Below are 11928 nucleotides of genomic sequence, written 5' to 3'. Positions count from 1 at the left end.
CCCCTCCTGTCCCCCTTGTCCCCCTCCTTGTCCCTCTCATCCCTCCTTGTCCTCTTGGTCCCCCCCTTGTACCCCTTGTCCTCCTTGTCCCCTCTGGTCCCCATAGTCCCTCTCCTTGTCCCCCTTGTCCTCCTAGTCACCCTTGTCCCCTCCTGTCCCCCTTGTCCCCCTTCTTGTCCCCCTTGTCCCTCCTTGTCCTCCTTGTTCCCTCTGGTCCCCCTAGTCCCTCTCCTTGTCCCCCTTGTCCTCCTGGTCCCCCTTGTCCCCTACTTGTCCTGTTTGTTCCTTCTGATTCCCAATATCCCCTCCTGTCCCCCTTGTCCCCCTCCTTGTCCCTCTCATCCCTCCTTGTCCTCCTGGTCCCCTCCTGTCCCCCTTGTCCCTCCTTGTCCCCTCTGGTCCCCATAGTCCCTCTCCTTGTCCCCCTTGTCCTCCTAGTCACCCTTGTCCCCTCCTGTCCCCCTTGTCCCCCTTCTTGTCCCCCTTGTCCCTCCTTGTCCTCCTTGTTCCCTCTGGTCCCCCTAGTCCCTCTCCTTGTCCCCCTTGTCCTCCTGGTCCCCCTTGTCCCCTACTTGTCCTGTTTGTTCCTTCTGATTCCCAATATCCCCTCCTGTCCCCCTTGTCCCCCTCCTTGTCCCTCTCATCCCTCCTTGTCCTCCTGGTCCCCTCCTGTCCCCCTTGTCCCTCCTTGTCCCCTCTGGTCCCCATAGTCCCTCTCTTTGTCCCCCTTGTCCTCCTGGACCCCCTTGTCCCTCCCTTGTCCTGTTTGTCCCTTCTGATCCCCAGTGTCCCCTCCTTGTCCCCCTTGTCCTCCTGATCCCCCTCGTCCCCCCCTTATCCTGCGTGTCCCTTCTGATCCCCAGTGTCCCCCCTGTCCCCCTCCTGTCCCCCTTATCCCCCCTTGCCCCCTGCCCCCTTCCACCCCCACCCCACACAGCGAATCCCCACAGATCTCCCCGTGCCAGCCGCGTCCCATGGCGGGGGGGGGGGCGCAGGACGGAGCCTCCCGGCGGGGCATCCCGGTGCCTCTCCCGGTTCCTCTCCCGGTCCCACTCCCGGTGCGGTTCCCGGTGCCTCTCCCGGTGCCGGTGCCGGGCCGGTAGGCGGCAGTGCTCCTCTCTCCTCTCTCTCCTCTTTCGCTCTCCCCCCGCCCGCGCCCGCCAAGCACCGGCGAGGCGGATGCAATTCCCCGGCTGCCCCTGGCTCCTCGGTGGGGCGGCGGGGCCCGGCCCGCAGCGCTCAACCACCGACAGCGGCCCCGGTACCGGCCCCGGGAGCTGCCCCGGGAACGGCTCCGGGAACGGCTCCGGGAACGGCCCCGGGCCCGGCGGTTGCCAGCTCTCCCCGCCGAGGCCCGGCCCTAACCAACGGGGCCCGGCCCAGCTCCTCGGGGCCATGGCCGAGTGGGCGCCCGCCCAGGTAAGAACGGGCCCGGGCCGGCTCGGTTCGGCTCGGTTTGGGGCTCCCCCGACGAGCCCGGCCCCGGTCCCGAGCCCCGGCCCCGGCCCGGAGGCGGAGCCGCCCCGCCCGCCTTGCTGGGGCGCTCCCCGACGGGGCCCCGCTCCGGGGGTCCCTGGAAAAGGCGCTGGGGACATGGAGCAGAGCCCCCAGACCCCCCCCAAATGGACCCGAGTACCCCCATGGCCCTCCCGGGATAGCCCCGTGTCCCCCCTGGGTGTCCCCGTGTCCCCCCTCGGTGTCCCCATCTCCCCCCCGGGATGTCCCCGTGCCCCCGGGGTGCCCCCGGGATGTCCCCATCTCCCTCCTGGATGTCCCCATCTTCCCCCCCAAGGATGTCCCCCTGCAGCCCTGTCCGGGATGCCCACGTTCCTCTCGGATGCCCCCGTGACCCCATGATGTCCCCATGTCCCCACAATGTCCCCATATCCCCACAATGCCCCCGTTGTCCCCACGATGCCCCCATGTCCCCGGGATGCTCCACCAGGGGCTCCAGCCCCGGGATGTCCCCGTGCCCCGCTGACCCCCAATGCTCCGGTGGCCCCACTGCTCCCTGCCCACCCTACTCCTTCCTCCACCCAGGCACAACCAGAAAATCCCCAAAAAAATAAGGTCAGGGGGCAGGAGGAGCCCTGCGCCCTCCCCATGGCACAGCTGGGGACCTGGGCATGGCACGGGGGTACCCGCGGGGTCCGGGGTACCTGGGGGAGGGGGTACCTGGCGTGCCCCCTCCCCAGCCTGTTCCTCGCGGTGCAGGTGCAGGAGTGGAACGTGGAGCCCCCCCACCTGATGCCGCTGCAGCCCCCGCTGCTGCCCGAGCGGGCGCACGTGCGGGAGGCGCAGCTGCACTCGGCTGAGGCCTCGCTCTGGACCGTGGTGGCCACGGTGCAGGCGATGGAGAGGAAAATCGACCTGCTGGCCACCCGCCTGCTCAGCCTGGAGGGTCGCTCCGGCACGACGGAGAAAAAACTCCTGGACTGCGAGAAAACCGCCATGGAATTCGGCAACCAGCTGGAGAGCAAGTGGGCAGTGCTGGGCACCCTCATCCAGGAGTACGGGCTGCTGCAGCGGCGCTTGGAGAACGTGGAGAACCTGCTGAAGAACAGGAACTTCTGGGTGCTGCGCCTGCCCCCCGGCCCCCGCGGAGAGGTGCCCAAGGTGGGCAGGGCCGGGGTGGGCGCAGGGGGTGGCTCAGGAGCCTTTTGGGGACCGTCTGTGGGGGCTGCACAAGTCCCCGTGGCCGGGATATCGAAGGGACGGGTGTCCCCAGGACGCTGAGCTGCCCGCGGACCTGTCCCCGCAGGTGCCGGTGACGTTTGTTGACATTGCCGTCTACTTCTCGGCGGAGGAGTGGAAGAATTTGGAGGAGTGGCAGAAGGAGCTGTACAATAACCTGGTGAAGGAGAACTACGAGTCTTTGATCTCCCTGGGTAAACAGCCCTTTTTTTTTTTTTTTTTTTTTTTTTTTTTTTTGCCCTTTTTGCCCTTTTTTTTTTTCCCGGCGGCCGGGGACGTTCGGCGCCGTCTTCTCCCCCCACTCCACGACGGGGAGATCTCGGCCGCCGCTGCGACCCCCGCGCTGTTTTTCCCCCCCTCCTTGAGCAGACGCAGCCCTGGCCAGGAGCGACCCCCAGCCCCGGCTGGAGCGCGGGGAGGTGCCCTGCGTCCCCGAGCAGAGGGACCTGGAGCCCCGGGAGCTGCCGGCGGACGCCTGCGCGGGTGAGGCATCGGCTCCCTCCCTCCTGCATTTAGGGCGCACGTCCCCAGCGTCCCGTCCCCAAGGGCTGTGTGGCTGTCACCTGTCCATATAGGCTGTGCCATGGTCACCCATCCCTGTGGGATGTCCTGGGGTCACCCATCTCCGTGGGACATCCTATAACCCATCCCCAGGGACCATCCCATGGCCACCCATCCCCATAGGATGTCCCGTGGCCACCCGTCCCCAAGGAATGTCCCGTGGCCACCCATCCTACAGCTCCCCCAGGGGTGTTCAAGGCCCTGTCACCACTATGGGACAGGGACACTCAGCGTGGCCGGAGCAGGGTTGCCCCCACCCCGTGGCCGTTCCCAGCAAGGAGCGGGGCCGCGCGGGGTGGCTGCAGCCCGGCGCCAGCCAAATCTCTCCTTGCGAACAGAGCCGCTGATCTCCACCTCCGACATCCTGTCCCGGATCAAGCAGGAGGTGGCGTTCGTGGGGGAGCAGCAATTCGGGGAGGACCGGGGGATGCCCGCGGACCCCTGTGCAGGTGTGGCCGGCAGCGCCCGTGGGATCCGCCAGCCGGGCGCTCGGTGCCGGCTTTTTGGGGCGTTTTCCTCCCTGTCCCACCCTGTGCAGGACGCGGCCCTGAGGTCCCCTCCCTCCCTTCCCCGCAGGTGCGGACGCCCTGATCACGGCGCATGATTTCTTGTCGTGGATCAAGCAGGAGGAAGAGCCGTGCGTCAGGGAGCCCTGGGAGCTGCCGGAGAGGGAAATCCTCACCGGTCCCGGCCCCGGTGAGCGATGCCTGAGCCTGAATTGAGGGGGGGGGGGGGTTCTCAGCCCAGCAGGAGCTGTGCGGGTCCTGCTCTTCCCCACGGCCGCTGCAGACCCTGTCCATGCTGGTGCAGCTCAGGAATGGCCCCCAGTTTTGTGCCACGGGGGCAGAGCCCCTGCTCCCACTGATTTCGGTCGTTGCGGCCGTTCCTATGCCCTGGCCATGCTGAAAAAATGCGTTAGGATCGGGCAGGGAGGCACCAGGGACATCCCCACAGCTCTGGGCTGGGCTGTGGGTGCTGCCCCCCAGTTTGGGGCCATCCCCGGTCCCCAGCAGCTGCTGACCGTGGCCTTTTTCCCCCTTTTAGCCAGCGAGGGGCTGCTGGTGAAGACGGAGGAGCGGTGTCCCCGCGCCGAGCCCCCAGAGGAGGTGCTGCCGGGTGCCTCGACAGAGCTGCTCTTCCCAGGCTCTGGTTTCGGGAGCCCCGAGGGACAAGCAGCGGTGGCCGGGGGGGCCCTGCCCGCACAGCACAGACTGGGCAAAACCCTGGGTGCGGAACCGGGGCCGGGAGCTGATCCCGGGGGGGTCCCGGCACCGTCAGCGGCGGCACCGTCGGAGGAACGTCCTCACGGCTGCGCCGAGTGCGGGAAGAGCTTCAGCGGCAAGAAGAGCCTGCGGATCCACCAGCGGAGCCACGCGGCCGAGCGCCCCTACCCCTGCGCCGAGTGCGGCAAGAGCTTCAACTGCCACTCGGGGCTGGTGCGGCACCAGATGATCCACCGCGGCGAGCGGCCCTACAAGTGCGCCGAGTGCGGCAAGTGCTACAGCCGCAAGGAGCACCTGCAGAACCACCAGCGGCTGCACACGGGCGAGCGGCCCTTCGTCTGCGCCGCCTGCGGCAAGAGCTTCATCCGCAAGCAGAACCTGCTCAAGCACCAGCGCATCCACACGGGCGAGCGGCCCTACCAGTGCCCGGCTTGCGGCCGCAGTTTCCGCTACAAGGAGTCCCTCAAGGACCACCAGCGCGTGCACGGGGCCGAAGCCGGACCCCCGCCGCTGCCCCCCCCCGGCTTGCCCCCCGGGGATTAGGGGATGGCCCCACTGCGGACTGATGCCCCCTTCCCCAGGACTTTTTTTTTTGGGGGGGGACAGGGGGCACGCGCCGGCCACGGAGCTTTGTACCAAATCCAGGCGCCCGGCCAGGGGGGGGCGCAGGCAGTGGTGCCACCTGCCCCGCATGTGGGGAGGGGTCTCTGCTCCCCCCCCCAAAGCCCCACCATGGAGGGACGCTCGCCACCCCCCTGCCGCTCGCCCCCGCCAGACAATCTGGGGATGATGGACGGGAGCTGCTGCCTGCCATGCCCCCCCCACGCTGCCCCCCGCCGCCGTCCCCGCCTGCTGCTCTGCCCCCCCCCCCCACCTCCTCCGAGCCCCCGCTGCTTATTTTTACTCCCCGCGCCGTCCCGCTCTGTACAGTGCTTGGGGTGTCGTTTTTTTTGTATGGACGATGCAACGCGGAATAAAGTCGTGCTGGGCTGCAGCGCCTTCGCCACAGCCCCGCGGGGTGTCCCCCCCCCAAGTCCCTGTCCCCCACGGAGCCCCCCCCAGGAGGGTGGCAGCATCACCTCCGGAGCCAGAGGCAGGGCCAGGCTGCTCCCGTGGCCATTTGGGTCCCCCAGGGCCAGCAGCAGCCCCAGCCCAGCAGGGACTCCCTGCCTTGTAAAGCTGTTTTCTAGCGATTCTCACCAAATCCCAGCATTTATGGTTTTTCTTGCGTTCTCACTGCGCTCCTGGGCACCAGTTCGCAGCGAAGCCTCCCCTGGGAATCGAGCCCTGGGCTTCGCACAGAGACCGGAGCCCACCTCTCCCCGCATCACCCTCCCCATGTATTTCTGAATCGTGTTGCTGCAAATAAAATGCTCCCGGCCTGCAGTGTCCAGCACCCATCTCACGCCTCCAGCTGCTTCTTGTCCCCCTCCCCAAAAAGGACCTGGCCACCTGGGGGGGCTCGGTTGAACCCAGGTCACCCAGCAGGGCTGGAGCTGGCGGGGACCCCAACCCCGCAGTGGGCTCACGGCAAACGGGCACATCCAGACCCCCCCGGGCCACGGCAGCACCGTGCTGGCACCGGGGGGGGATTAGAGCCAGGAGGCACCGCGGGCAGGGCGAATTACCAGCATGACACAGCAGCACCCGTGGCATCAACACGAGCAAGATTTGGGGTGGGGATGGGGGTCACGGCCGCCCCAGCACTGAGTCCACACACACACACACACACACACACACGGAGATGGCTTTTCTGTTTTTTGGGGGATTTTTTTTTTTCTTTTTTTTTTTAACAGAGGTTTACGGTTATATGCAAATTAGGTCATTAAATGATTTGCATAAAATGTTGGCGCGTCCGCGACTAAGTGTTCCTAACTCCCCACCCCCCCCAAGGTAGTAAATCCTACTCGACTAGCGCCGCGCATGCACGCCTCCCGCCGCGGGCACCTCCCGGGGGTGCGCGCACACCTGGCACACGAGTGTGCCTTGCCGCCTCCTGACCCGGGGCTCGCCGGCGTGTCCCCTTGCACCTTCCCCGTGCTCACGGGGTCCGGGCACGGTGGCACAATTGGTGCTAACACCTCGCTCACGGCCGCACGCCTCCGTGACACCAACACGCGCGCGCGTGCGGCACCGTGAGCGCACCCATCGGTCCGTGCCGTGGCCAGGCACCCACACCGCACGCCCGGGGAGGGAGAGCCGTCCCCATACCACGTCCTTCATGGGACAGCGTCCCCGCCTGCCCTAGCTGTTGGTGAGGAAGAGCCGTCTGTGTCTGGAGGCAGAGCCACGCGGCCGCCCCCTGCGCCGCCCCCGGCCCCGGTTGCCAAAAGGGCTTCGGCTGGGCACGGCGGGCTCTGCCCAGTTGGCGTTCCCAGCCTGCGGCTCGGGGAAGCTGGGCTCGGCTTTGGGCTGCTCGAGGAGAGGGCTGGGGTCCGGATGGGGCTCGGGTTGGGGTGCCTGGCTCTGCCGGGCGCTGGCCCTCTCCTGGCGCAGGTAACGGAGCTCGTCGCGGATGTCCGTGAGGACGCCCAGCAGGCGGAACTGGAGCTCGCGGTCGCGGGCCCTCTCCTCGCGCTGCGTGGCCCGTTCCTCCTGCCACATGGCCAGCTCCTGGTGGTACAGCTGGTCCCACTGCTCCTCCAGGTCCAGCAGGTGGTGGATGTTAGTCCTCCAGCTCTCCCGGCGCTCCTCCCGGAGGCGAGAGCAGCCCATGCCACCGCCGCGGGCAGGACCGGGGGCGGCGGGGGCGTCCCCCGGGGGGGAGGCGGAGGAGGGCAGCGATTCCTCCGTCAGGGCGCCGCCGTGCAGCGGGGAGCGAGCCGGGGGCTCCTCCTCGGTTGTTTTCTCCCAGGTGGGGCCCATCAGTACCCTGGGCAAAGCGCCCATCTCCGGGCCCGGCCCCCCCGCCTGCTCCTCGGGGTGCGAGGAGGAATCGAGCGAGCGGGTCAGGGGGGGCAGGTCGGACACCCCCTCGTGTCCCCAGTCCGAGTGAGCGTCCACGGGGTTGAGGGGGTCCTCGGGCAGGGAGGTGACGGAGCCCTGGGAGCTGCAGCGGCGGATCAGCATGGCCTGGCGGGACAGCTTCATGTCCTCCTCCGCGGGCATCGGGGTCTCGGGCCCGGGTTGCAGCCCCATGGCCCCGCCGTGGTGGCCCCTCTCCCCCTCCCGGCCTTCCCGTTCCTCCTCCTCCGACATGGAGGCGTAGGAGACCAGGGACTCGTTGCGCAGCGACGGGGAAATGGCTGTCATGTCTGGGGTCCGCAGCTCTGGTCCCGACTCGGCTGGAAAAGAGAAGAGAAAAGAAAAGAAACCTTCCCGTGAGCGCACCTCGCTGCCACAGGCACGCACCCGAAACCCTTTGGGATGTGCAGCCCAGGAGGCAAATGCACAGCACCCACGGGACCCCAGCGCCGTGCCGAGAGCCTCCCCCCCACAAAACCCCGGAGCAGCCTTACCCGAACTGCTCTGCCCTTCCCCTCGGCTGTACTCGCAGATGCCCGAGGGGTCCGGGCTCTGCACCGCCAGGCGGGGCACGGCGGAGCCCTCCACGTCGGGGAGGGACGAGGGCTGCCCGTTGGTGTCGATGTAGATGCTGGGGTGGCTGACGCCGGGCTGCAGGTGCATGAAGGATTGCTTGGTGGCGCCGGGGAAGAAGAGATCTGCGGGACAGAGAGCATCCAGCATCAGCTGCTGCAACAATGGCACTGCCAGCTCGCCTGGCCCGGCTTTATGGGCAGCCAGGGGTCCCCCAAAAAAGGGTCCCCGAGTACTGTGCAGGGGGGTGACACGGCACAGGGGACACGGTCACACCGATGTGCTTCCCTCAGGGCTACCTGCACGACTGGGGGGTATTCAGGGATACTTGGCACCCCCTGAATACCCCCCCAGGGCTTCTGCCTTGAGCCCAGAGCTTTTTTTGCTCTGCAATAACCGCGTTTGGTTCACAAAGAGCCTGAGCCTGCTCCAGAAGCAAAACGAGACCCACGCTGCCCGCCCGTCCCCGCTGGCACCCGATGGGCCGAGCTGAAAGGCGGAAAGCAGAGGAACTACCTGGGGTGTCCTTTGGGGTATAAAGAAGCCAAAAACATCCCCTTTCAGGAAATGAAAGGGCAAGGGGGTTTTTTGCCTCCTGGACAGCACCAAAGCCTCGCAGCGGGAGGACGGCGCGGTTCGGTGCCGCCGCAGCTGCTCCTGCTCCCTCTGACCTCCGCTAAGCACGAGGGACACCATCCCTGACGATATTAGGGGCAATAAAATCCCATCCCGTCTTCTACCAGCTGCCTTGAGGTGGCACCCAGCAAGGCCAGGCGCCGCATCGAATTTTAAACCAAGACCCACCCCAAAACGTTTGAGGCGCTCCCGTCGCCCCCAGCTTATTTCCAGGGTGGGTTTTTGACCCCAGCGCACCCAGCTTTCAGATTTTATAGGGCCACAGCCCTGCTGCGTGCTGTCATCCCGACACAAACCTCGTAAAGAGAGCAAAACCCACAAATCTTCCACGATCCACGCCGCACCAGCAGGCACAGAGCCCGGAGCTGGGGGGGGGGGACCGCAGCCCGGTGGGGTTCCCAAGCCGGGCATCACTCGAAGAGCTCCGGCGGGGGCTGCAACCTCTCCAACTCTCCTGTCCCCAGAGAACCACCACGACTGACCTGGGTCCAGGATGATTTCGGGCTCCGAGTCGTGGCTGGCCTGCAGGAAGGTGGAAGCCACCATCTTCTCCAGGGGGGTGAGGCGCGGCTTGTGCAGCGGCCCGCCGGCGCGGTTCATGGGCAGGTGCTTCTTGGAGGTGATCTTTTTCTTGACGTCCAGCCGCAGGTCGCGCCACTTGTGCTTGAGGTCGTCGATGGAGCGCTCGGTGTAGCCCAGGAAGTTGACGCGGCTTTGGATTTGGGTCCAGAGCTGCTTCCGCCGCACGGGGTGAGCCCGCAGGGCTTCAGACCCGTACAGGGCGCTGAAATGCCGGACCACATTCCAGACCAGGGTCTCGGTCTCGTCATTGGAGAAGTTGGCCTTCCTCTTCCGGCCAGATGCTGGCATCGCCTGCGAGGCTGCGGCAGAGGTGGAAGGGGCACAATTGAACCTCGGTCCCCACTCCTCTCTGTCAGCTCCTGGGGGAAACATGGGGCTGCGGGAGCCCGAGGGAGCCGCGGAGGAGGGAGCCGAAGCAAGAGCCCCCGAGGCATCCATGGCAGGGGAGGCTCGGGCCGGGGAGGATCTAAAGAGCCGCTTCGGCACACCACGCGGCAGGGGGGCACCTCATCCCCTCGCCCCGGCTCGAGAGCACCTGGGAGGGGAGAAAAGGAAAGGGCAGCGGTGGGTGGTGGCAGCGCGTCACCCCACAGGGTCCCTATGGCATTGGGGGGGGGAGGTGACAGCGGGGACCCCCAGCCCTCTCCAACCACAGGAACCCAGGGCCCCCAGCCAGCTACCACGGGGGGGCCGCGGAGAGGGTCGTGGTCATGGGGTGTGCGGTGGGACCGTGGCACGGGCCGGCACCCCGGGGCCACGGCGAGTGCCTCAGGGCCACGCTGAGGGGGGGCAGCAGCCCCTCGGGGCGATGGGGAGCGCCTCAAGGCCTCGGCACCGCGTTGAGGGCGACGGGGAGCACGGCGAGGCTGTGGCGAGCATCTCTGGCTGCACGGCGAGTGCCTCCGGGACGTGGCCTCGGCAAACGTCCCGGGGCTGTGGCAGGAGCCACGGTGACGACTTCAGCACCACAGCAACTGCTTCTGGGCCACGGTGAGGACCTTGGCCAGGGGCAGCACCTCAGGGCCACAACGGGGGCCGTGGTGATGGCGAGCACCGCAGCGCTGCGGCGAGGTGGTTTTGGCCAAAGCACCAGGGACACGGGACAGGGTTTCGGGGTCACAGTGAAGACCTTGGCCAAAAAGCAGGTGTTGGGGCCGTGGTGAAGGCTGTGGTGAGCATCTCAAGGCCACGGTGAGGGCCTTGGCCGTGCCGCAGGCCTCGGCACAGATCTTGTCTGTGGTGGGAGCCTCAGGGCCTCGGTGAGCACCGCAGCGAAGGCCTTGGCCATGGTGAACCTCTCAGGTCCATCAAGGGAGCCTTGGAGCTACGGCAAAGTCCTTCACCACCTCAAGCACCTCAAGGCCACGGCAAAGACACCAGCGAAGGCCATGGGGAGCACCTCAGGGCCCCGAAAAGCGCCTGGTGACAGCCCTGGGGTGACGACCACGGCCGTGGCGAGCGCCTCAAGGCCACGCTCAACACCTTGGCCATGGCCAACATCTGCGGCTTGCAGCACGGGCCACAGGGCAACCCCGAAGACCTTGGCCACGGTGAATGCCCTAAGAGGACGGAGAAAACCCAGACACCGTGGTGAGGCCCCCGGTTGTGGGGCAGGTCTCGTGTCCCCATGGCAAAGCCCTTGGGCACCGCGAGCCCACGGCGCGGTCCCCTCCGAGCATCCCGTGGCCGGGCTGAAAACCTCAGGACAGCCCCCGACGGGGTTGGGGGGGGCAGAAAAATCAACCCCCCCAAAAAACAACCCAACAATCATCCCCTATAAACACCTCCAGGACCCCCGCTACGGACTTGGGCGCCCACCCTTGGGTGCCCCCCGGGGGTCCCCTCCAGCCCCTCGCACCCCCTTCAAAGGCCTCACCCCAGGGGGCTGGGGGTGGTGAGGACGACCCGGGGGGGGGTCGGTTCATTGCATCGGGGGGGGCTGCAGCACCCGGGGCCGGAGGGTTTTTTTGGGGGGGGGGCTACCGGGCACAGCCGGCGCCCTGCCCTCCACCGGGCGCCTTTTGTTCGCGCTTCCGACGGGCACCGGGGACAAAGGGGTTGGGGCCGGTGCCTGCCCCCGGGCCCCCCCCCACCCCAAAAGCTGCAACCAGCACGAGGGGGGGTGCAACCTTAAGCTTTTTCCCCCCACCCCCCTTTAAGGGTTTCTCCCCGCAGGGGCATGCAAGGAGGAGCCTACCTGTACCGAGCCGGGCTTGCAATGGGGAGGGGGGGGGGAAACGGGGAAAGGGGAAGGGGGAAAGGGGTAGGGGGGGGGGGAAAGCGGCGTGGGGGCCGGTTTGGGGAAAGGTTCAGGTCCGGTGGCGGCGGGTAATGGCTCCCGCCTCGGCGGAACTCGCCTTCATTTCCTCCGCCTCCGAGCGGCGCCGCGCGGGGGCCCGGGGAGCCGCGGCTCGGCCGCCCCCTGTCGGATGAAGCCTCCCCGACCTTACCCTGGGGGGGGGTTACGGGGGGGGGGACCTGTGAGCAAGGGGGTTCACGTCCAAGGGGGTCCCCCCCCCCCCCTGCGCCATGCGCACCGTGCGCCCCGGCGCGTCCCCGGCACCTCCCCGGTACCCGTCTGCCCCCAACCGCCCCCCCCCTTGCTCCCCCCGGTACCGGGGACCCCCCCTCACACCCCCCCCGATGTCTCCCGGTATCCCCCCCACCCCCACACACACACTTGTACCCCCCCGGT

General features: G+C 67.5%; 2 protein-coding genes across 4 annotated transcripts in view; one reads left to right on the top strand and one right to left on the bottom strand.

Annotated features, from left to right (window-relative positions):
- The first annotated feature begins 1028 nt into the window (after positions 1 to 1028).
- Positions 1029 to 11928, top strand: part of LOC101800715 (uncharacterized) — a 35209-nt gene continuing 24309 nt past the window's right edge. Inside the window, exons 1-8 of the mRNA XM_072033972.1 lie at positions 1029 to 1419; positions 2215 to 2616; positions 2762 to 2888; positions 3064 to 3177; positions 3594 to 3704; positions 3832 to 3951; positions 4300 to 5018; positions 6975 to 7142. Of these exons, the coding sequence (XP_071890073.1) occupies positions 1180 to 1419; positions 2215 to 2616; positions 2762 to 2888; positions 3064 to 3177; positions 3594 to 3704; positions 3832 to 3951; positions 4300 to 5018; positions 6975 to 7142 (2001 nt within the window). The 5' untranslated portion in view covers positions 1029 to 1179. The remainder of the gene's footprint in view (positions 1420 to 2214; positions 2617 to 2761; positions 2889 to 3063; positions 3178 to 3593; positions 3705 to 3831; positions 3952 to 4299; positions 5019 to 6974; positions 7143 to 11928) is intronic.
- LOC113842969 (uncharacterized) lies at positions 6046 to 11608 on the bottom strand. 3 transcript variants are annotated; one of them, XM_027452928.3, is made up of 4 exons: positions 11431 to 11608; positions 9134 to 9532; positions 7937 to 8140; positions 6046 to 7762 (listed from the first exon to the last, which is right to left on the bottom strand). In XM_027452928.3, the coding sequence occupies exons 2-4, from the start codon at positions 9519 to 9521 to the stop codon at positions 6723 to 6725; spliced, it is 1632 nt and encodes a 543-aa protein (XP_027308729.3). In that variant the 5' UTR covers positions 9522 to 9532; positions 11431 to 11608; the 3' UTR covers positions 6046 to 6722. The 3 variants fall into 3 exon arrangements, with proteins under 3 accessions (XP_027308729.3, XP_027308727.3, XP_027308728.3); XM_027452926.3 differs by having other exon boundaries at positions 9134 to 9768; positions 11431 to 11607; XM_027452927.3 differs by lacking the exon at positions 11431 to 11608 and having other exon boundaries at positions 9134 to 11361.

This window comes from Anas platyrhynchos, chromosome 2 (genome assembly GCF_047663525.1).
Source record: "Anas platyrhynchos isolate ZD024472 breed Pekin duck chromosome 2, IASCAAS_PekinDuck_T2T, whole genome shotgun sequence".
NCBI classification, from domain to species: domain Eukaryota; kingdom Metazoa; phylum Chordata; class Aves; order Anseriformes; family Anatidae; genus Anas; species Anas platyrhynchos.
Note: the sequence above shows the minus strand (reverse complement) of the source record. Positions and strands in the feature narration are given on the sequence as shown.

Coding starts and splice junctions, on each gene's coding strand:
- LOC113842969 (XM_027452926.3), bottom strand. CDS start 9,671: ATGGATGCCTCGGGGGCTCTTGCTTCGGCTCCCTCCTCCGCGGCTCCC. Junction 8,141..9,133: donor CGAAATCATCCTGGACCCAG/GTCAGTCGTGGT, acceptor TCTGTCCCGCAG/ATCTCTTCTTCCCCGGCGCC. Junction 7,763..7,936: donor GGAAGGGCAGAGCAGTTCGG/GTAAGGCTGCTC, acceptor TCTCTTTTCCAG/CCGAGTCGGGACCAGAGCTG.